The 24,714-nt window shown below is 45.5% G+C and overlaps 1 protein-coding gene across 3 annotated transcripts; it reads right to left on the minus strand.

Moving 5' to 3' along the window:
- Nucleotides 1–205: 205 nt before the first annotated feature.
- On the minus strand, nucleotides 206–24,700 carry LOC6594001 (probable phospholipid-transporting ATPase VA). 3 transcript variants are annotated; one of them, XM_026987248.1, is made up of 14 exons: nucleotides 24,420–24,700; nucleotides 16,764–17,963; nucleotides 5,137–5,317; nucleotides 4,891–5,070; nucleotides 4,707–4,831; nucleotides 3,581–4,648; nucleotides 2,811–3,515; nucleotides 2,579–2,746; nucleotides 2,180–2,519; nucleotides 1,930–2,115; nucleotides 1,657–1,857; nucleotides 1,408–1,595; nucleotides 1,194–1,334; nucleotides 206–1,030 (listed from the first exon to the last, which is right to left on the minus strand). In XM_026987248.1, the coding sequence occupies exons 2-14, from the start codon at nucleotides 17,750–17,752 to the stop codon at nucleotides 982–984; spliced, it is 4,521 nt and encodes a 1,506-aa protein (XP_026843049.1). In that variant the 5' UTR covers nucleotides 17,753–17,963; nucleotides 24,420–24,700; the 3' UTR covers nucleotides 206–981. The 3 variants fall into 3 exon arrangements, with proteins under 3 accessions (XP_026843049.1, XP_026843048.1, XP_026843050.1); XM_026987247.1 differs by lacking the exon at nucleotides 24,420–24,700 and adding an exon at nucleotides 23,710–24,025; XM_026987249.1 differs by lacking the exon at nucleotides 24,420–24,700 and adding an exon at nucleotides 23,710–23,825 and having other exon boundaries at nucleotides 1,249–1,334.
- Between the last annotated feature and the right edge of the window lie 14 nt (nucleotides 24,701–24,714).

The following is a 24,714-nucleotide window of genomic DNA, read 5'->3' on the forward strand; positions in this document are numbered from 1 at the left end:
CGTTTTCAAATCTGGTTTAATTTGTTTGCATTAATAGTACAACTAATGGATTACAACAATTGATTATTACCGTCGTACGTTCAATAATAATAGTGGGGCCTATTAGGATAGTAGGTAGGGAGGGGCTTCGATAAAAAAGTAAAAAATCGACTGTTTCCCACAAGAAACTAGGAGAGAACAGAAGGTGAGAAATAATTCTGTCAAATACTTGAATCCAATATGCACAATCTGCACATCGATCGATATATATATATATAGTAGGTATAGGTTTAAGGTATGTATTGTATATATATACTGTATCTTATGCTTAGGTATATCCTTCATGAGTGTAGAATCACAGCCTTTTCATCGAACTAACATTGCAGTTCTGTTGTGTTTTTGAATTGTCAAGTATTTCCGTTGTGGGTGATATATAAATCTATTATAATTAGTCGCTAGGGGGGGTTAAGTAATCATAATAATTGTACCACATACATTTAGCAGTGTATTTTTCGGTTTTGTTTAACAATAAGTAGTTTTAGGTTGGTTATAGATCGGGCATGGGCTTAGATAATCTTTTCTTATATACAAATAAATATATAAATTACGACATAGGGGGTGCAATTGTGTGCCATTGCAATTGCTTTCCATTTAACGTTAAGGCAAACATTCTAACTAAGACTCTTCTCTTCTGATAGTTGGAGCTTCGGCGAATCTATTGTATTGTGTGTTCCACGTGTTTCTTCTATCTTCAACAGAACATTAGCTAAACAATCTAATTCAATTTGTTACTAAGTACTCGTACATTTTAGACTAATTGCTTTTAGGGGGGGAACTACGGGTCACTAAGCGTGTCAACTAAGGGCGTAATTAACTAACATAACATTGTATTATTAATCGGTGTCGAAAGGCCACATATTTAGACTGAAAGCACATGTGTTTTTGTAAGGTTTCTAGTTTTAGTGTTTCGTAGAGAGGTGCATTTTGCAATTTGGCGCTCGATCAGGTAATCGTTGTTATAATCTGATTCTTAGACCCATAATCGGTGATTCTGCAAGAATAATACATTGATTAGATTCAAATAAGAGCTAAATAAAGGGGGAAATCCAAGCAATGTACAAATAAAAAGACACAAAATCATAAAGGAACTCAGAAACGAAGTTGAACTCAAGAGACGTGCAAGAGAAGCTATCAAGTATTTTGTGCCTTTTTACCTATATATTGATGAGGCTGAGGTGGAGCGCGACCAAGTAACTAACAAACCCTCACCTCTGCTGCGCTCCCGCTGGCTGTGCAGTAAAACCTTGGTGCTGTCGTCGGGGCACAGGGAAATGCGCACCGTTGTCAATATTAGGCTGCAGAGTAAACAGATATTAATTAGTGATTAGTCCTTCTGCGGGAGGACACTCTCGGGGCTCTTGGGCTTACCGGGGCAGCACAGCCACCACTGTCGATAGGAGGATCACCAGCCAGTGGACGGCAGAGGAGAAGCACACAAAGATCACCCAGTAGGTGGAGGGCAGGCCGAAGCAATTGACGCACCAATAGTTGTACACAATCGAGAAGAGGTAGAAGGAGGCCAGGCTAACCACGATTGATATGACATGCAGCACAGTCTATAAAGAACCAAAGAGTTAGCGACACACGAATCATTTATTTGGGGGTTCCTCCATTTACCCAGGAACGTATTTCAATGCAACAGTGCACCAGATTGGCAAACAGACAGGAGGCCGTGATCGTTGTACCAAACTCCCAGATGCCCACATCGCTCTCCCCGTAGGCGCACAGCGCCACAAAGAATATGACCAGACTCTGATAGAGGGCATCCAGTAATATCAACCAGAAGTCGTGCGGCCTGTAAGCGACGCCCAAGCGACCCTGAAAATACAACAAATGTGAATGGTTATATCTAGCTTAAAGACTGGGGATCCAGCCCGTTCTGCAACTCACATTCTTATAGAGGTACGGATTCTTGAGTAGCAGATCCTCCGGCACTCGCTTGTCGTATACACCGATGGCCAAGGGCGGCAGTGAAGTGAATATCAGGTTGTAGAGCATCAGATACATTTGATCCATCATCACAGAGCCAGAGAAGCCGCAATACAACTGATACCAGAATATCAGAAATACAAAGGCCTGCAAAACATAAAATTCCATATGAAAAGGCAGTTCAGAGTGGAATATATCTGAGATTTCTTACCGCATTCTTGTAGAAGAAATAGAGGATCATGCGCGACAATCGATCGTAGCACCAATAGCCATGAGAGAGCAACAGCCGCTCCAGGTAGCGAAAGCGGGATAGCGTGAAATCGGCAGCCATCACGGCCTGCATACCCTCCTGGCCAGAGATGCCCACACCCACATCGGCCATCTGTATCATGGACACATCATTGGCGCCATCTCCAATGGCCAAAGTTCGCAGATTGAGCTCCTCCTTCACGACTTTAACCAGGTAGGCCTTCTGCAGAGGTGTGGATCGGCAGCAGAGCACAGAAGCGCATCGCTTGGCCAATCGCAGAAATGGCAGAATCAATTTGGATCTAAAATGTATCATTTAAGTCATTAGATGCTGATCCGATCCGCCCGAAATATGGCTTACTTTGGATCTAAAATGAAAGTCAGTGTCTTGCCATCCACCACCAAGGCGCGTGGCTTCCGTCGCAGCGTCTGGCTGTAGCCAATCGAGGATGTGGGCTTTGCATTCTCCATGTCCGTCAGATAGAAATTGATGGCTGTCTCAGCTGCATCGCGGGAACGTGCTGTCAATCTGCATAAACAGCATTCCGATTAGTCATCATGTTTAGGGATTAAATCCCCGACTAATTACTCACTTGATCAACTCCATTTGCTGGGTGAAAAGCTTGGCAGAATACGCTATATTTATGGCCGTCTCGGGCTTGTCTCCCGTCAGCACCCACACGGAGATGCCTGCCGCCAGGAGGGATGCTATCGTCTCGGGCACACCGTCCTGCAGGCGATCTTCGATGCCTGTGGCTCCCAGCAGCGTTAGATTGCTCTCCAGCTTTGCGAAAGAGTCGCGCAATCTTCGCTCGCGGTTCTCCAGCGACATCTCAATCTCCTGATGGCGCGCCCACCAGTCCGTGTAGTCGGCGGAGTTCAGGGTGCGCTTGGCCATCACCAGAATGCGCAGACCCTCGCGCGCATAGCGATCCAGCTGCTGTTGGGTCTGCTCGCGCAGAATGCCCTCGGGGCTGTTGTGCGGACAGGGCGACAGGACGGGCATGATGGTGCTGTCCGCTCCCTTGCAGTAGAGGACAATCTCCTGGGTGCCCGTGCGACGGACCACAATCGACATGCACTTGCGACTCGAGTCGAACGGCAGGATCTTGAGTATCTCATACTCGACAGTGGCCCTTGCCGTGGGCATGCTGACCAGGATGTGGTTGGGGCTGCGGTTCAGCAGGCAGCAGTCGTAGCTGTAGGCGGCATTCACCAGGGCCAGCTCATCCGGGCTTTCGGCCTCGTACAGCGGACGACCATCGGCGGTTCTATAAATGGTCTCCGATTTGGTTGAACTGAAACGGGGGACGGCAGATTGTTAGAAAATCCATTGACAAAATCCTCTCTTCGATTTACTTACGTCATTTTCAGACGCTTTCCTTGGGTCTTGGCATTCAGGAAGGTTGCTATGCTGGTGATCTTCGAGTTGATGGCCGCCTTGGCCCTGCCCGTGGGCGAGATGCTGTTGGACAGCGCCTTGCTCTTCATGGGTGGCGATGGCGACTCCGACTCCGAGTTCGGCGAGGACTCCGCCGAACTGCTGATGGGCGACAGCGTGGGCTGGTGGCTCTGGGCGGGCATCGCAAAGATTAGATTGGGCGGCGGCGAAGGGGTCACGGATCGCGACTCTGCCAGCCGCATGTATCGATCCACTGGGATGGATGCCGGCTGCTGCTGCTGCTGTCCATTCACAATGGTAGTCGTGGTCGTCGTGGTGGTCGTCGTAGCCAGCAGCTTCTGTCGCTGTTTGTTGTGCTTCAGGTTCGCCGGACTGCAGCCCGTCTGCTGCTGCTGCACTTCAATGATGCCGCTGGCATTCATCAGGTCCCGATGCGGCGCCGCACTCACGATCACCGTGTTGCATATCGCCAGCACCACGAGGAACTCCTGTATCCGCTGGGCGTGTGGCGTGAGATACGATCCCTGCGTCAGCAGTGCCATGTCGCTCATCAGCGTATCATTCGGCACCAGCGGGGGGGCCGGGGCCCCCGGCTTCGAGTACATCTTCTCCAGCTCCGAGGGCGGGTGATTGTAGTCCGCTCCGTTGACGACGCAGCGGCGAAAGATCATCTTGTTCTCGGTGAGAGTGCCGGTCTTGTCGGAGAATATGTGCTGAATCTGGCCGAGCTCCTCGGTGATGTTCATGGCACGGCATTCGGTCTGCTTGTTGGTGTCCGCGTCGTACAGATCGATGTTGTTGTGGATGTGAAAGACCTGCAGGATCTTGCACAGCTCGATGGTCACGTACAGCGACAGCGGTATCATCACCTGCAGAATGATGATGTACGTCCAGAAGGTCCACATGCCCTCGAGATTCGCGTTCACCTCGAAGGGCAGGTACGGTACCGGGAAATTGGTAAATGAACTCAGCCACATGGTGCAGCCGATGGCCCCAACAATGCACAGTATAAACAATATTATCACACACCTAAAAAGCGGGGAACTCTTATAGTATTTCCAGATTAAGGAGTCGCCTGTCCACTCACCATATCACATCAATATTCATTTGCTGTTCCACCTGGGAGCGCTTGTACCTTGGACCACTATTATTCAGCATTGACTTTGTTTCATGTCCCGCATAGACCACAATACCCTCGATATAGTCCGTATTCTACAGATACAGGGATACAGAGCATTAAATTGATTCTTTGGATTACTATTAAAGCGCACCTTCAGTCTACTTTCTCTTAACAAAAGGCACTCGGTCGATATGGGCACACGCTCCCCAGTTGGATGTATTAAGGCCCCATGAAATCTATATAATTTTGTTGTCGGCGCATCCGCCTCCACGCGGCTAACAAATTTGCTAGGTACAAATATGCTCTGCATCTCCTCAAAGCCACGTACAACCTGAAAAATGTCCATTCGAGTGTTGATAGATACGATGCAATGTTGCAACAATCACGTATGCATTACCTCGCGACGCTTCAGATTCGTTTCGCCATCCAAATCGCAGGTGTCTATGTAGCACACCCCGTGGGGATCACTGCTTCGCAGCAAGAGTATATCCGCGGGCACTGTCTCGTTGTTCGAGAGATGGACAATGTCCCCAACACGCAGGTCCTGCCACTTGACCCTCTTGTAGCGCTCCGTCTCTCTGGAAAGGGGATAACAAAATACACGCAGACAAATTCGTATTAATTATGCTGTCAAAAGGAGTGCCATTTAGTACGATTAATCGATTTAGTCTGAAGCTCAAGGCTGTCTGAAGCCGCGAACATTTGTCACATTTCCCTTTAAAGTTTCAAGTTCAGGCAAAAGTTGTCAAATCAAACATGTAAGAGGCCTCCAAATGTCGGGGGATCCTTGGACATGAAATGTCATTTACCGCAGGCCATGTCCATGTCCGAAAGACAGACAGACAGCCGGAGATAATCCCCCATGTTACAGCCATGTACAATATTCATGAATGATAGGGCTCCCCTCCCCCCCCCATCCATGTCTCCAATTATTGTCAAATGAACACATTTGATGGGCCACGCAATACAATTTACATGCGACCAGTGAGGGTCTGTTCGGGATAGATGGCCATGGCTAGGGTATGGATGGTAGATGTCAGGGAAAGTAGTCGGTCGAAAGGTAAGGCGAGGGAGTTTCTACTGCTGATGGACGTTCGAGCAAACAGAAAGAGAGAGAGGCCTCACACAGAAAGTGCTCTCTCCACTCCAATCCACATTTATTGGATGGGGGCGGGGGTGGGGGCAGTGGGTCTCGCATGTGGGTTGGTTATTAAAGTAACAAGTAAATTGCAAAATAATAAGCCGTCACTTTGCCCTCGACCTTGGCCGAAAGATGATGATGGACGGACGGACGGACGGTCGGACGGAGGGAGGGGGAAACCTCGACGATTTCCATGGAAAGTGGCGGCCTTTTTGCGTCATGCTGGAAATTTCATTCGCTTTCATTTTTATGATTTTTATAAAGTCGCATGTCTCCACCCTACGCCGCCCTCCCACCCTGTAATGGCGTCATCTCTCCCTCTCTCCTGGGCGCCACTGCTTAGATATTTATTAAAAAAAGAGCGTCCTGCGGTTAGATGGGTTGAGCAAGGACATGGACATGGACATGGACATGGACAATATTCCCATTTAATTCAAGTTCATTTGGCCAGCGCGAGCGCCAAATTGTTATGGTTGGAAAATGTGTAATTTTTCAACACTCGCGTGTCCCCCATGTAATCTCGTCCCCTGACCTTCTCCACAGACCACAGACCTTCCTTCTACTCCTCCTCCTCCTCCTCCTCGTACTCTCTGCTCTGCCACTCTGCCGTTGTTCTGCTTGTCAGTGTCATGTGGCATGTGGCGATGTCCTTGCATTGCTTTCGGTTCCAGATTGTTTGTGAAAGTACCCTTTCGCTCCCAGAGGGTATTACGATTGGCACAAGATGTTTGCAATGAAATCTTGAAAGTATTTCTCTGACTATCTGGCATAAGGATGAATCCAGTACTTTTCCACGCCTCCCACAGAAAAGGATATACCTTCAAAGGGTATCAAAAGGCTAGCACCACCATCAAAGACTGTCCTTCAGGTGAATGTTTCACTGTTTGTTCTGCTGGGTTCTGACATGGCCTGACATTTGGCTGACAGACAGGCCACAAAGGAGACAAAGTATTACTCCTGCTCTGTCTCTCTCCTGTCCCTGGGAATGGGAGCATTCGGCGGTGAAAGCTTCTGCCATCATTTTAATTGGGTCATTAGCAAGATTGCAGCACATTCTAACGCATTCTACAAGACCACGACCAAGACCACGACCAAGAGCCTCCCCTGAAGTCCCATCTCTCCCTCTGAAAAGGGGGGGTACCATGTAATTATATTTGTTCTTGTTCTTGTTCTTTCTGCTTGGCCTCTGTCTCTGTCTCTGGTCTTGTGTTGTCTTTTGCCTTTTGCTGGTTTCTTGATTGCATTTCTCTAATTGACTGTTTCTTTGTTAACATGCCCCCAACAGGCGACAGCCGACAGACAGTGCATTCGCAGTGGTTCCATAATTGTAATCGTCTTTCTTTACTTCATTATCTGCTGCACAAACTGCTCGATAAGATACTACCCCGTATGTGTACGTATTGATTCCGCTAGCTGTCAAGTGGCTTATTCCTGTGATATGACGACATCCCCTCCATTCATCCATCCATCCATCGATCCATCCGTGGGCCATAAACCTGTATTGTTCAGGCTTTTATTATATCTACAATCTCCAATCGGAAGACTCGAGATTTATTGAGGAACAGCACTTACTTTATTTCTGGGAACTATGTACATATATGGCTGGGTATAATCATGATATATTTGTACGATAAATAATGATGAAATTTCCAAATTGCGGTTGTATCTTGTTTTTGGTTAATAGATCTTGATGTTGTTGCTAATTGTACACAGAAATATTGTATTCTCTTTATCTTTAGAGCAGGAAGTATGAGTTCTACCATCGATGGAGAGGAGAGGCTCTGATCGAAGCGGGTTTCTCTCCAGATCAGTGATTAGTGAATTTTTGTAGAATTTTCCATTAGTTTTGTATAATCTATTACCGTATAACATAGGGTACTTGATGCCAAGCACTCCTTCCACTTAATGATAATTTATGATATTTTTAATCATATTTATTTAATCTTTTAGATCTTTCTTTAAGTGCTTTCATTGCTTGCATATTATTTTTTATTTATTTACGTTTCTTTAATATTTATTTGAGTAGAGTTTTTGCCCCTCCTACCTCTCGCTTTCCTTCCAGCACCCATATTTTTTGCCATATTCGCGTGTATTTACTTTCACTGTACGATTTTTAGGTCACGAGTTAGTCATGCCCGTACACTGACCGGCGAGACCCGGAGACTGAAGCCCCACACGTCCATTAATCATATTCCCATAAAAAAACACAGCAAAACGCGACAGAAAACAAAACCTTCAATACCCGGATCGGTTCGGAACAGATCGGAACTCCATTCGTTGTAATGAAGGTGACATCTGTCTGGTCGTCGGAGGCGCGTGACAATGAGTCCATTAACAAGGGATCCACCCACAGAGAACTCAGTGTTACCGTCGGGGTCTGTGTCCTTCCATCCCTCCCGAGGGATAGCCGAGGATAATGCAGTGTTTTGAAAGTTTCGCTTATATTGTTGCATGTCACCGTCTAATTGGGGGCCTGTCTCTGTCTCTGTCTCTGCCCCGCCCCTCGCCGCGATTCATATTTACAGCGAAGGCGTCCCAAGTTGTTGAATCTTTAATGAGGCACGAGAGGCGGTGACGGTGCACAGTGGGGCACAAGGGTGAAGGCAATTACCAGAGGGGGCTCTCGGGGCTCTGTGACTCGATTTATTAGGCGTTTTCGCAAAATGCAAAATTAATGCGAGTTTAACTCGACGATGGGCACGTTGATTGCTCGGTTATTTGCTCAGAAGAAGAGGCTTCGCATCAAAAGTGAAACTCACGCAAACTCCTCAACCCAATTCCCATTCCCATTCCCACTCCCTTTCCCTCTTCCAATTGAGAGTTTTGTTTGGGTCGTTGGGTTACGCCTCCTCCTATCCCAATCCCAATCCCAATCCTATCCTGAGGCTCCGATGCGTGTGTCAGCGGCATTTAAAGGCGGCTCCAAGCGCCTCCACCAAGTGGTGGTGGCGTGGCGTTGCCTCTGCAAGTGGCATTTAACACGTATTGCCCCTGCTCCCTGCCTCCATTCGATCTCGATCTTGGCCCAAAGCTTTATTATTATTAAATAGAGGTCTATCCTGCAGAGATCTCTATAGAGTTTTGCTGAATCACTGGGCGATGGATGATCTCTGGCTCCCCTTTTTCGTGTTTCGACTAATTGCTGAAGTGTACATTGTATCTAGATAATGGGAAATAGGTGGGGGATTTTCCCTACAAATACATACATGATAGATACGATATTTAGAGGGGGATTTTTCACCCCCAAGTTTCCTCTTTAAAGAGTAACTTTATCTGCAAGAAAAAACGTAAATAAGATACGGAAAAGAGTGCATGGTTTCTCTGTTAGATGATGTATTATATGTTTAGCATGTAGATTGAATGATGCAATCTTTATAGACACGAATTGGGTCAAGGGGGTTCATACGACGACGACGACGACGACGATGATGAAATAAAGCCACCAAGTAGATCTTTCTTTAGAGAATTGTGTGCAGTGTAGCATTGAACCATGGTGGTTCTTCCCATTTGATTATTTAGTGCTCTTCCTCCACCCTCCACAGTCTTCCCCTGCCGTTCCCATCCCACTGCACATGGAAATTTATGTGGCAAATGTGGGTCATGCATGCTATAGCCAGCCGGTAGACGGGGGAGCATGGGGGGAGTAGTCTTGGGAGCAGGGTAATTTACTTAAAGTTCGTTAAACGTGTGGCCAAGAAACAGCCCCAGAAGTGGCCCCAGAAATGCGCATGCCTTTGTCCAAAATGCCCAAAACATAACCAGGAATCGAGGGAGGGGTTTGTGGTCTCCGGAGTGTGGGTTAATAGAGGCAAGAAGTCTACCGTTTTGCGGCTCTACCGTTCATTCATTCTTCCATGTTCAGGGCAAGGTTCTTGTTATTTAAAAGGCATTTGCCATAGTCCCCGAGTAAACAACATGCGTGGGCGGCAGCTACCAGACAGCTACCACAGTCACAATGCCACTCCGCACTCCACTGGCTGGAGGAACAAAGTCCCTGTAGTCCCACGTACAGACAACAAATTAGTGGCCAAAACCAAAAACCCAACCAAGCATTAGCTTCAGGTTGTGTAAACACAACCCCCCACTCCCCCCACCAAAACTATTCGGCCATAAATAATTCAACATTTAATAGGGTTACATCCCCCCCAAAAACCGATAGAAACCCCGAATTATAAAGCCCCCACAGGAGGTACTCCCCTGTATTCGGTAGATTCAGATCTGGGGTTCAGAGTTCGGTGGGGGGGGGGGTGGGTAAATTAACACATACTCGTATTTATTCGTTATGCGCTGTCCTGGGTATTGTCTGGAGGTTTTCCGCTCTCTCTAATTGGACTGATGGATATCCGTAGATACATAGATACCGGAATGTTTGGGTTGGACAAAAGTTTCTGTGGACTATGTCTAGTTTGGGGGATTATAAATCACTTTGGAATAACGTTGTTTAAATAGTGATTAAGTGGAGGGGGTAAGGGGGTTTATAGGCATCGATGAATGTCGTCTCTATTCGCTGACAGACGATGAATGTTCCTGCAAGTGGAAGAGACCTTCAAGGTAAATTTCATTAGAGAAAAACTTTCCACACACACACATCAATGGGTCGAAGGTCTCGTCCTTGCAATGTCCATCAAACTGTGAGGTCCTGCTAATGCACTCAAAGGAAAGACACACCCAAAGGTGAAATGACGAAGCGCCAGAAAACTGTGGAAAAACGGGAAACCAAAAGAAAAACAGAACCAAGCAGAACCAAGCAGAACAGAACAGAATAAAGAACAAACAGAGCACGCAAGTGATTTTTATAATCAATTTTTGAAGTTTACTTTAGCCACTCACCCACATGGAAGCACCATAGAGAATCAGGGACTCGGCACCACTGGGTAGGCGTGGCTGTAGATACGCCCCCAACAGATAGATAGACAGAGTGCGGGGGTGCGGGGCTATAAGTACTACTGTGTGCCTCTGGGGGCTTCATTAACTTGACTAAAAGCCATCGCGCATGAATCAATCATGTAAACATTATTAAGGAGGAGAAGGAGGTGGTGGGGAAGCAGGAGGAGGAGCACCAAAGGAAGGCGTCCATTTGGTTCGATTCAATGGAGCACAAACTGCCGCTTGGACGGACGGACGACGGATACGTGTACGAGTACGAGTATCTCGAAATGAAAATGAAAAGACAGTTTGGTCATGTAATTAGCTTGTGGCACGCAACCGTTGCCCTCCCCTCTCCTCTCCACCAATAAAGGTGGAAATTGGCCCACATATGCGGTCTAGTCTGTCCGCTGGGAGAGTGTTGTGTCCATCGGCTGTTCATTTCGCTCAATTGAGTTTCTGAATTAATTATTAATAACACACTTTTCCCAACCCCCCGACCCTCCACCCCCCGACATTCAATGGAATGCTGGTTCCTGTCCCACTCCCCACTCGAGGGAACACTCCACATACGACAATTATGGGCAGTGGCAGAGGCAGTGGCAGTGGCAGGGGCTGTGGAAGGTCAATTATTGGGAAAGGCCATACACTGCCAACCCACAGAAAACGGAAAACTCGAGTGGCATCGAGTTTATTTGTCCAGCCAACCAACTATCCAACAAAATGTGGCACTGTGACCGAAACAGAGTCTCCACCGTCTCATATTTCTCATCAGTCGAGGGCTGCCTCTGTGTGTGTGTGTCGATATTTTTTTGATTTGGAAAAACAATTTGTGGTCTCCCCCAACCCACCCCCCACTGGAGATATTTGATATATTTATCTTAGAGATTCTTTTGGCGTATCTCTACAAGAATTTGCACTTTGCAATTGCGCTACAAGTGGCAGTGGCAGTGGCTGTAGGAGGAATTCAAAAGGTAAGAGGTCTTCGGAGATTCCATCTCCATGCAAATACTCGTAAGATACACATTTCGTGGCCTCAGTCCCAGTTTTCTTTCGAACAATCGCCCTCTTTGTTCAGCTGAAACTCAAACTAACAACCAAAGCCATTCAAATGATCTTTCGGGCGTGATATTTGTTCCCTATTTCTAAAGAAATCCTTGAGAGCCAGAGGCAAACAACAAACAGTGCAAACTATTCGAGTATTTCAATTTCAATCGAAAATGTGGCAATGAAAATTCCTTGGGACATAGAGTGGGTTCCATAAGATAGCCATTTGATGTGGGATAGGATGTGGGATCACTATCTGATCTGATTAGATTCCATAACTATCCTTCCGCTCTACTTCAAGTCTAACACTTAAATATTCTTCCATTTCCCATACGTGCTGCATTTGAAGTTATTTCTGTGCTTCAAAGATACAATATCTAGGTATCTAGGTATTTGTGTCACTGGCATTCGATCAAATATTATCTCAAGTGCGCCCACCGCTCTCTGGTGGGATTATCTTTTGGGTGAACAAACCCTGAAGATCGTTTGGCATATAGAGTTCTTGGAACTAGTACTGCAGGTGTTCGTATGAGATAATGAATAACGGACCAGCCTATCGTTGATAGTCGCAACTATCGCATTGATTTATGTCACTTTTTGGAGTATGATGTATGGCGAAAACTTCAATCCGTCTTCGATATTCGTATTCCATCATTACGGCCTAGTTACACGTATTTCTTCGTTTTGTAAGCTCCTTGAACCCAACAGAAAACCACCTTGCAGATCATATATTCTCATATTCACTCCGCTCGTTCGCTTGTCCCTGGAGCAGCAGTCTCTGCCCTGAGCTATGGCTTTGCTTGAACCCCAGCTCGAACGCAAGTCAGTGACACTGCAAGAGATACGAGTACCCGAGACATGAGAAGAGAGAAACAAATCGGAAAACTTGACCAACAGCCGCAGCAATTGCAGCATGGCAGCACGGTGTTAATGGTCTCTGGGTTTTGTTAACATGGCCATTAGATGGCTGGCAATGGTCGTATGTGGGATGGGGGGATGGTTGGAGATCAGGTTTGGGCCCCGAGTGGCGATTCTTGCTAGACAAACGTCAGTCTCTCAGACAGAGACGCAGAGACGGAGACTGAATCCTAACGATGATTGCCAACCGGTTTGTTTTGCTTCAACGGGGAGGGACGGAGTGAATGGATTGGAAAACCCGTTTGCTCGGTGGCTGTATTTTAGCATTTTCAATGTCAGAGTTTGGTGAGATACAAGCGCTCTATTAAGAGCTGTAAGCGAAACAATAAACCATCATTTCCAGCCAAACATTAACCCACAAAAGCGTAGGAGATCGGCGCAAAAGAATAGATACGCCCCAGTAGAGCATAACTATCGGTATTTATGGTCTGTCATCTCATCACCTCATCACTGGTGTTAGAGCCACAGCAGATACAGATACATTCGGACATTCGGAAATTCGCTTTTATGGTCGCTTTTCAAGGTTTCAAGGTTATGTAGTTCGCTCTCACAACGTGCCCCACGAGTGGTTCTTCCCACAACCTTGAGGGGCCATATTTTATGCAAAAGAATCAGTGAGAATCGCAGAAGTAGCGGCTTGAGGTCTCAGCTGTTGGCGCAATTCTGCGAATATATTCATGCAGTTTCGGTTGCGGTGAAAGTGCACGCCTGACACCGCCTGAGAGATACAACATCTGGATAGACGAAATCCCACACGCCCACGCATTCGCTTTGGGAATGTTAAAAAGAAGCCTCCCCTTTCCCCTGGCTGCCCCACCTAGTTGTACATATATTTATTTCGTTGTATTTCCCACCAGTTCAAAGCACACACGACACAAATAATGGGCAAAGAAAATGGTTGAGGCGGTTCGGAAATTGAATACGAAATGTGGGACAGGCCATTAATCATACAATAGATATCCTTGGAGCCTTATGCAACGAATGGCAAGTGTGTGTTTCCAAGGAAAATTCAAGTTCAAAGGCAAAAGTAAAAGATTAAGTAATGGAAATGCCATTCGAGTGGAGAAAGCTCTGCTTCTGGCCACAAAAGAAATACAAATACAAATACAGCAAATTGCATTCAAAAGAGTGGCAAAAGTGTTGTTTACAGTTTCCATACGAATCTGGCACGATTCTTGGATCCCTCAGTCAGCAGATACTCGTACGTGAGGGGTGTGTGTGGTGTGTGGTGGGGGCAGCCGGGTGTTACATAAGACCTTGCATAAGCTATATAAGGGGGATCGCGCAATAAGTGCAATTCTTTTCATGACATTTCGCGCCCCAGAGCCCCCACAATACGAGTAGTGACCTCGTCCGTTCCCTTTGATAAGACCAGAATGAGACAATCTTTTGCGGGGAGGAGGGGCGCGGAAGAGTGAGAAATATTTTTCCAATGAATTTATTGCATTTACCCGGCCAGAGCGAGTCATGCTTTTTGCAGGGCATATCAATAAGAGTCCGAGGAGCCACAGCCCAGCAATCAGTGGGAATTGACTGGGAATTCGATGCAATTGAGACCCACAGATTGAATCATAAGAAGAGCGAGAGGAGAGAGTCTGCCCAACTGATTGGCAATGTCCTCTAAAGAAATAAGAGTACAAACTTTAGAGACGTTCCTCTAACAGATCTCCTCAGGTGAAGCCATAAAAGATGGTTGTGATTTCTTATGAAAGATATAGTTTGACACACAGGCTAGTCTATGGTCGAGATAATGTGGGATAAAGCAGCACTTCCTTATTGCATTTGAATCATCGAATTATTCACGGTTTCTCCTTTCGTTTTCGAGATTAAACTTATATCTATCTCCTTTGCGATACAACTTCCTGAATGACTAATTGTTTTCTTTCTTTTATTTTTGCTTTCCTTGTGTTAATTAAATTTGCAGACTTTTAACACATCAATTAATTTGGGGGTTCAATCAGTCGTTTAGCACATCCACAATCGATTCCGTTTTGGGTGCAATTAACACGAGTTTTTGAGGGAGAAATCTTTCAGACAATGTTTTCCCCTTTTTTTTTTTGGTAGTAAAAATGTTGCCAAATGCGTAACCTTGATCCAATAATTTGCCAAGTAAATGTCATTCGTAATCGCAATATTTAGAGATGAAAACCCGCAAGTAATTCACATTTCCATTCGCAATCGCATTCGCACTCGAACTCGTGATTCATTTTTCTCGAGCATTGCACACCACACGGCCATCAAATTCATGATTTTCGATTCGTGGACACAAATCGAGGGGTAGAGGGGCAGAGGGGTAGAGGGGCAGACGGTCAGGGCCGTTAAACTGGAAACTTTTGCTCCACTCCACTCCATTCCATTCCATTCCACAGGTAGGCCTGTACTCCAGTCGGCTGTGAGTCAGCTGTCCAGCTGTGGCTCCTCTGACCGTTCATTCGATTTCCATATTTGGCAGACCCCCCCACCTATCCCACACCCCCCTCTCATTTGCATGTAACTTGTGGCTTTTCGCGCAACGGAGGAAGGACGGATAGTGGAACGGATGCAATTGTTGCACATTTCCATAACACAGTGGACTCCACGGAGAAGTCTTCCCACCTCTCACACCCTCTTGTGCTTTTCTTAGCAATCCTCACATTTTCATCATCAATTAGTTTCACTCCCAATCGGATTTTATCCACTGTGCACGACACGTTTCATGGACAACAATGACAGAAGCGACAAAATCACTATGGTTTGGTTTTATGACAATTGTGCAAAAGAGCGTGAAAGAGAATAGGGAAATGCAAATATAATTAGCAACAACAATGTAAACGAACGAGTGGCTCACTCGTAAGTTCATTGGTCAGCGTCGGCACACGAGACAGCCGAGCGATAGAGAGGGAGAGAGTAGAAACGAAACTGTTGTGGAGAGCACATTGGAATAGCAGGTAAGGCAAGTGCATCCCAAAGGGGGCGCGCTATTTGGCCGCTCCTCACCTTCTCTGTCGATATGCCTTGGTTCCGTGTTTATTTTGCTGTTGTTGGTTAGCAGTTCGTACTACAAAACGGGAAACAATTGAACAGAAGGAGGCGGCACAGATCCCAAGAGGTAAGAGCAGTAGAGCGGTACAGCAGGGTACATACAACAAGTACACGTACACGTGCAATGCAAGTAAATTGTCACTTGGTTTGGGAAAGTCTGACAAACGGCATCGCTGCTCGGCTGATGGCTAAAAAGAGGGCTTCGGCGGGGGGCAAAAGAGTGTCAAAAGTATGCGTCAACGACGCTCAAATGTGGGACAGCCCCACCACAAGAGAGAAGTGGAGAAGAAGAAACAGAAAAGAGGCACAGGCAAAGACAGTTAGGGAAAGTTTACACGCAGAATTGTTGCTACTTTATATACCCTTGAAGAAGGGTATGATGATGCCTTTAACTTTTAGGTCTTTTGAGCTCTATAAAATACATATATTTTACAAGTCTCCAGCCTATAAAACCTCATATATTTAATCAAAATCGGACAACCTATGGGTCTGCAAGGGTATCTAATGCTTCGGTTCCCAAAGGCAACGTTCCATGCTTGTTAGTGTTTGTATTTGCTTTGCTTTTGGCTGGTTTATCGATTTCTAGATCACGTTTTAAAATACACAAACACAAAACACGAATCGGGTTCAACAAATCATGCAGACGCCCAAAAATTAGCATGAGGGGAGCAACCAGTGGTTGAAAATGGGACGCGGAGGGGAGGGTAATGGCCATCCGAATCAGTCCAAAGCCCCAGACACCCAGACACCCATTCAGCACATTCAGAACATTCAGAGAGCCCGGCAAAATGTCTCTCGTTAAAATCTGTCTAGCCAGAGGGCTCGAAATGTGGAAATTGGTCAGCAGAAGTTAAGTTCTTTGTTGGCTTTTGGATCTCTGGCAACAGTTTGGAAAAGTTTTGTGGGCCAACGGAACAGAAATTGACAAACTGTTTAGAAGTAGGGGGAAGATGGCTTTTCCCGTCTATCCATTAGCGAAAGAACTGTCATCTGGTCTCCAAGATATACTTATACTTATGTATCACACTCACCCATCGTACACCCGACATGTGGTGTTGTTGATCCGCTTATCGGACGCTCTCCTCCGCCGATCCTCGAACAGATCCTTGACCGCCGTCACGCCCAGCACAAAGAGCACTGGGATCATGGCCACCTCCTTGCCAAAGGCATTGATCGCCGGCACCCAGTTGAGGAGGACGATGAAGATGAAGTACAGATTGGCCACGCGGTGGAACTGCTCCAGCAGATTCTTCGGAATGAACGAGAGCAGAGTGTACTTGGTGGTGCGGATCTTGTTGCCCACAAACTGGCCGTTGGGATGCTCCCGCTTGGGCGTCTTGGGCGGCACGGTGTGGTTGGGCACCACCATCCGGTAGCTGCGCTCCTCGAACTTGTCGCCGGTGCTGTAGTTGCAGAGCGTCAACCGCTTCCACCACGGCGGTGCCTCCGTTCGACGCAGCGTGTAGATGGACTCGGAGCGCGACGCCTGGCGGGAGTGGCCGCGTCCCCCCGTCGCCGAGGTGGGCGCGGAGGGTTCACGCACCGCCTCCTCCTTGTGTCCCGGCGGCAGGATGAAGTCTGTCTTGGAGCCAACGCGACTGTGGCCCCGCCCCGAGGGCGCGGCACTGCCCGGCGGCGAGTCCGTGATCTGGCCCTGCGAGAAGGCTCGCTGGTGGCCCTTCATCGCCGACTTGATGGGCCGCCCATTGGCCCCCACAATGGCGCCGCCGCCATGGCTAACGGATCGCGCATGGCCACGCGAGGGACCCGCAGGATTGGCCACCGGCATTCCGGGTACGCTACCTATAAGCGGATTCCCGCCCGGAAACACATACGTGCGCTCCGGCTCGCCAGCGGCACCCAGTCCACCTCCCGTTCCCGCTCCCGCTCCAGCGGTGGCTGTCATCATCAGTGTGTTGCCAGGCGCGTGGCCGTCGCCGGAGAGGTTGGGCGGGGCCGAGCGCTGCTGCTGGACAACTAGAAACTTTCGCCGCAAGTCTTCGGTGTTCGCTGAAGGCATCTTCGCAGGCCACAACCATCAGGTTACCTTCTGTGGACCGGGGGATATGTGTGTGTGTGTTTGTGTTCCGGATGTTGTTTGATGGCTTCGATTCCAGGGGTACTCCTCTTCCTAGCAGCACCTGGACTCCAGCGTGGGGCTGGGCCTCATCGCCGGCACGAATGATGCCTCATCTGTTGCACGACTGCCATGACGGGGGGAGGGGGCGGATCTGCAAGTTAAAGATGGAAACACAATTACATTTGAGGGAATTGAAAATACAACGAATTGCGGGCCTAAACTCGTGGGGTTTATCGAACCCCAGGAGAGGCACTCAACCGCCCCAAAAGAAATCATAAAAACGGATAAGCGAAATACAGAAACAACAGCAAAAATACCCAAAAAAAAACACAGAAAATGAAACGCTAAAAACAAATAAAACTTAAAGCTCGCCCTTGATTCGGGGCTTCCGATAAGCGAAGCGAATGGGAGGGAAAAAACCACGAAAAAAAGAGACGACGTGGAGCACGAATTGCCCCCAAGGTCATGCGTAACGCGTGTGGGGGGTGGGGAGGGTGTAGGATGGCGGCTACTCCTCCAATCTCTGTTGTGTGGGCTTCCAGACCCACTGTCGCTCTTTGGTGACAAAGTTCAAGGCTCCCCCAAAAGACACACACACAGATTGAACTTTGATTTTTAAGCTGTCGGACCGACAGATACTTCCTGTTCCCCTGCCCAAAATACATATCCATAAAGCCTAATATATTCGCAAAACCATAGCTGATGTGGGTTCATGGCGAACCATTCAAGCATTCATAATTCTAGGGAACATTCAACTCTTGGGAGAAACAGTAGGCCGCTATTCATTCATTCATTCTTGAAAAGTTTCCAACATTCACATGAAAATTACAACAATTATGAAGGGAGGGGAGGTTTGAGGGTGGGGGTGAGCTTGAGAAGCAGATCAATGAACGCCCTGTAACAGAACTGTAATAAAAGTTCAACAATCTCCGGGCTAAAGGGTCCCGGTTCCTTCAATTCCCAATAAGAGCTCTACTTTTGTTCCCCAGAATTCCTCAAACATTTATAGTATTTTCTGAGCCCCAAAACGTGTCAACAGAATTGTTGTTTCCATTATTTTTGGTGTCCCATCAATTTTTTATTGAATTTAAGTGATCAAAAAAGAGTAAAGCAAACCCCATTCCTTTTCTAGTCTTTTAATTAAATGAAAACAAATGAAATTCGACGTTTTTTTGCGTGTTTCAATTTGTATTTAATTAAGTTTTTCATTGAATGATGAACTAATTTGGTAACCAATTCCGTATTGCCCATATATATAGCCTGTATATATTGAATATATATGTACTCATTATATATATGCCTCGACACACAAAAAATCTTCATATGAAAGCTAAAAATGAATTTGGCACACGACCGAAATGTGACTTAATTTTTTCTTCTAGTTTTTTCTTTCGTTTTCTGCTTTGTTTTTATATGATCATAAATCAAGCAGAAAAATATATACCACGGGTATATAAAACATTCTATTAAACGAATTAAACATGAAAATTGTTGGCCATTTAGTCGTTTCATTGGTTTTTTGACTCTCGCCTCGTCATCGACATGGCTAAGAACCATTAGCCACTACTCCCCGCATGCCCCGCAGACAACTTTTACCCTCCGCCACTGCGGCTGTCTGGCACTTTTGATTTTCCTTTCTTTCTGCGTTTTTTACGAGCTCCAGAGGAACAAACAACTTTCAAGTGGCCAAAACTTGATTTATTTTGGCCTGGCCCAATGGTTAAACGACCCCAAAGAAGGCGTCCCCGCCTGATAAGTTCACTTTTGTTTCTTCTAATTAGTGGAAGCCACTCCACATACCCGAATACCCTGTCTTCTAGTGGGTATGATGATATCCAGCAGATGTTGAAACTCCTGTTTCACTACAAAGTTCCCATAAGCGAACGGACACAGTCGTTTCTCTTTTCTATAGCAAAGATCCACCTGCAAGGGTATCTAAAACTTCGCTATGTTCCTTGCTTCTGGCAGGGAATCCGTTTATCTGTATCTGTGGCTTGGGCTTTTCTGACTTGCCCTCATTGCGGTTGTCGATACTCGGAGCTGGAGCAGAGGCAGCAGCTAAATTGAAATTATTTTTAGCCACGCACATGCGAAATACTCGTAATCCGAAAAAAGATAAACATTTCCAGCGGTGGGCCAAGCCCAAAAGCGGCAATGATTATCGGGCCAAAAGACAGCCAAAAGAAAGGAATGAGAACGCTGGCCAAAGACTTGAATACGAATGAAAATAAAGTTCAATGCGTTTGCCAATCCAGACGTATCTCAGAGATACATTATATGTGTGTACCCGCTTGCCCCCCATCTGATGCTCGTTTTGTCGTTTGTTATTGAACGGCTGGGACTACGACCAATTGGAAAACCAATTTGATGAGATGGAAAACTCACCCAAGTCTCGCGCTCGCTAAACTCAGCCTTACACATAAATATTGAAAATTCAGTTTGGCCATATTTTTCATTCGATTGAACAATCAATGGCTCCAATCGAATGGCCGCGACCTTCCATTGAAAACGCATTTATGGTCGGGCCAATTATAAAATATATATATAAATATTTTATAATTATATTTAAGCACCAACAATGTGTTCAGCAATTATTTTAATACACTAAAGCATTTATTTTTCTAAATAATATCTGCGACGTGCCTCTGGAGTGCATTTGAAACCAGTTTTCGAAGCAAATTTCCAATCAGTTAACAAAAGAGGCTTGAACCATCATCAAATTTAAAAAATTCAAAATCTACGGTTCTTCTCCATCCATTTTTCTTCTGCATAGATATTATTTTTGGTGGCAGAAATGCAGAAAAACAGGTTCTTTAAATAAATATTTAATTTCCGTGGCTTTGTTCCGTCTGTTCAAAAGCGATTTCGCACTGAAAATGTTTACAATTGTTCTTTCAATTGGCAGCTATTTCAAAATGGGTATTTATTTATCGAACGATTCATCCATATATCCATTGGAGGGAGCACTAGCCGATAAACATAAATTTTGCTAAATTTTCGCCACTTTTGGGGATCATTTGCATTACGTTCTAGCCTTTGTCTTCCATTAACTTTAACTGAAAGTTTAAGTGCACTTATCAGGGGCACATAATTCCATAATATAATTTATATTGCAGTCTGAGGCGATGAGTAATTACCCCCACGATATTATAAAGAGGAGGACGGAACTCTGATTGGGGGTAACGTAACCCAATTTAAATCACATCGTGACAAATTGCATACAAAACTCTCGATATATGTATATTTATTCTCAGTCATTCCGTATGCTAATTCCGTTGGTTAGCTGCTCCGTTGGTTAATTACGGCAAAAGGCAGACTCAATTTGAATCTGAACAATGGGAGTTGGAAATTTACGATGCTTTGGCATTTTGACATGGGAAAACTTCCGACTTCCATGGGAATGAATATTCGCGGCAACAAGACACAAGTTTCCAGGCAGAAAACGGCCAAAGCCAGAGGAAGATGAAGAAGACGGAGGAGGAGGAGGAGGAGGGGGAGGCAACAAAGTTTCACAACTAATTAGAAACTGTTGACTGTTGACGGGGGCGTCGACACTCCCGACGAAACTGCCTTCGACGCTTCTGTGGGTTGCTATCTATTCAATTACATCGAGAAGCGTCACCAGAGACGACAAGAGAGGGCCGCGTGACAAGAAACTGAAAGTTAGAAAATCAAAGAGCAAAAGGAAGCAAAAATGAGACCTCTGGCAATGGAAGGAATAAAAGTACATACTGTAAAACGACTCACGAGCAAAGCACGATCCATTCACGAGCCCATCTCTCTCTCTCTCTCTGTGTGGACGCTCGACTGATTGAAGCTTTGACCCTATGCTAAAGCGCTCCAGCAGAAATTACCATATTAATGTATTCAATTATTCGCATTCCATCTTAATTTGCCACAGTACCAGGGATCGATGGGCTGTCAATTTCCGAGCACTAGCACTACCGTGCAGCCAGAGTAATGAAAACAATAGACTTCTGCCTCACAAAAGTCGTTAAAGTTAATGGCGAAACAATTGTTGGCGGCAGACAATGCGAGCACGTGTTTGTTACATTTTAAATTTGATTAGAGCTCTGCTCAAGAGTATTTTATCCATTTTTCTTAAATTCACTTAAAATGTTGAATTTTTTGTGGATTTTATCAGTCACGGGAAACGAACGAAAATGTACTCTAAAGATTAACGAGTTTTCGAGGTTTTGAAGGACACTTCTGTATATTTTGCTTCATATTATATATACCGGTTATATTATAACCAGATACCAGTGTACCACACTTTGTTGAGCAACCAAATGAAATGCCAAAGAGCAAATCGTATCAAATAATAATAATAAATCGTATCAATAATAGCGGAGGGTGGACCTCCATATTGAGCGATAACCCAACGCCAATCAAAATGATAAAAGGTAGTTCTTTATGGACTCTGTCCATGCGAAGCCAACTAATTTTACCATCTACCGTAATACTGTACGGAACCAGGATAACGCAATGTGGAATCAATTAAGTTAGGACTCCTGATGGTGGGGTAGCCAAAAAGCGTACGTATCTGCTATGTGAAGAGCCAGCGATTGATAGAAATACTCGTTTGCGGAATGTGTGACTGCTAAAAAAGTAGATACGTACTACGTAGGTACCACATATAGTATTTTATGGTAACATAACACAATGAATACCACATACGAGTGCGAGTAGTGTAGTGCATATTCCGACAGCTGTCGGTGATAAGAAACAACAGAGCCACGCGTGAGTACCGCCTGGCCACGTACGCCTAGATACAGATACAGTGGGCATTCCACACAGAATTTGCTTATCAAGTGACACGCTGGAAGAACAACCGTTAATGTAGCCACTTTTCTCACAAACTGTGGCGGGCTAGCGGAATGCCCTGATGGAAGATTTATTAATTTACTTTCCTGTGTTTGTTTTTCAGTCAAGAAGTTTGTGGGGTAGCCCGCCGTTTGGGAGATAAGCACCCACCGATAAAGTGGTGCGGGCGGTAGGTAAACTGTAGTCATAAAATTTAAACAAATTTAAAGCTGTATATTAGTGGCCGTTAAACTGTAAAAAAACACCGCACATAAGTCATGCAGCTTCTGTTTCCATTGCATTGCGAATCGGAGAGTCAATTGTCTGGAAGCTCTGCCGTAACGGTACCTGGAGCAATGCTAGTAAGCATTAGAGAGAGAGAGAGAGAGACTGCACACAAAGTAACAGTTAAGAGTTTCTTGAGCAGCTGTCCATCTCCCTCTCACTCTGTAACTACAATTAGTAAAGCAACTAGCTTTGAACTCAATTGAGAAGAAGCGAGAGAGAAGAGACGCTCGCACAGTGGTTGTAATGTCCATAAACACGCACACTTTTAGAAAAGGGTTCAAATGTTACGAGAGCCTTGTGGAATTAGAGCAATACAATTCCGTCAGAGGTATACATACATACATGTGTATGTATGTTAATGATGTTAAAGTCTGCCTTTCTGCTCTAAAACGCAACACAGGTAAACTACTTACTTACAGCTGACACGAAAACTATTCTTGGTTGCAGCTTCTCTAATGTGCGCCGACCACTGTATTAAATGTATCAAATGCAATGCAGCAGCAGTATCAGAAGAGAGGATCCAACTGGCAATCGCTTTTATTAAATGCCGGTGCAAGTGAGAGCGAGAGGCAAGGAGGAGCACGATCTACTGTCGCCATCGACAGAGGGAGAAGAGAGCGCTAGCGAGACGAAGGCAGGTAAAAAACCAGTCGTTAGGGGGTGGCAGGGGGGACACTCTGGCCTGGTCTGCAACGCTCAACTGGTTCTTAGCAACTAACTTGTTTTTTCTGTAGATTGTTTGCCGTCTGAGGTTTTTATTTGCTAATTTTATATACTATTTTATATGGTAACGGGCAAAAACGTACCTTAATCCAAACAAAAAGATTGACTTTTTCTGCGATCCACTTGGTTATTTTTGTTGTATTTCCAAATAAAACTCTTGTTGCGCGCCTTTTTGTGGTGTATTTATGTATTTTTTCTGCTATTTTCGGAGAAAGAAAAGAGAGGAATGGTGAGCGGATGCTGCGGCCATAGCAACAGCAGCAGCACCATATGCTGCATCTCACTCTTGGCAACTTATGATAACCGAGGTCAGGCCGGGGAAGGAGCAAGGGAGATGGAATATTGATGCAATTTCATAACTGGATTTTTACGATTCCTTGAAATTGGGAGACGCGTAGGGGGGGAATATTTGTATTCAATGTTTTTCGTTGCTGCACCACGCACAAGCACACACTAAAAGACACACACACACATACACATCAGCAAGGAAATCAAGAAACAATACAAGAATAACCAAGCGCAAGCCCAAGACAGCAAGTACAATAACAAAAACCACACGCTAGACTGAAACAGCAACCACAATCAGCCGCTCACTTTTTTCGTCGTTCATTTCTTTGCGGGAAATCGAATTATTTTTGTTGTATCTTTTGCCACGAATTTTGTGGCCGCCGCTAAGAATTTCAATACAAATATTATGGCCTCAATAGCATTTTCACTTCTTCGCACACACACACACAAAACACAAAACAGTTGTTGTTAGGGGAAATCATAAATGAAAATATTCAAATATTACATTGCAACGGGGGAATTTTCCCTTATTATTGGATTGCAGATATTGCAGATGTTATGTTTTGACTTTCACGCGAAAATTCCGACGAAACAAAGAAACAACAACAAACCACGACGAAAAGCGTAACAACCAAAGGAATTTTTCAACATAAAACCGCGTCCGAATCGCTTAATGGTTAAAATTTTATTCAAATATTAAAGACAAAGCGTTGAACCTAGGGATGTTTTTCGAGTAAACGGAACTACTTTTCTGAATTGTTAAGAGCGCCAACCGCCAAGTTTAATTTCCGTTTTGTTGT

This window comes from Drosophila persimilis, unplaced genomic scaffold (assembly GCF_003286085.1).
Source record: "Drosophila persimilis strain 14011-0111.01,24,50 unplaced genomic scaffold, DperRS2 tig00000124-arrow-pilon, whole genome shotgun sequence".
Taxonomy (NCBI): Eukaryota; Metazoa; Arthropoda; class Insecta; order Diptera; family Drosophilidae; genus Drosophila; species Drosophila persimilis.

Coding starts and splice junctions, on each gene's coding strand:
- LOC6594001 (XM_026987248.1), bottom strand. CDS start 17,752: ATGCCTTCAGCGAACACCGAAGACTTGCGGCGAAAGTTTCTAGTTGTC. Junction 3,516..3,580: donor GGAAAGCGTCTGAAAATGAC/GTAAGTAAATCG, acceptor CCCCCGTTTCAG/TTCAACCAAATCGGAGACCA. Junction 1,858..1,929: donor ATCCGTACCTCTATAAGAAT/GTGAGTTGCAGA, acceptor TTGTATTTTCAG/GGTCGCTTGGGCGTCGCTTA.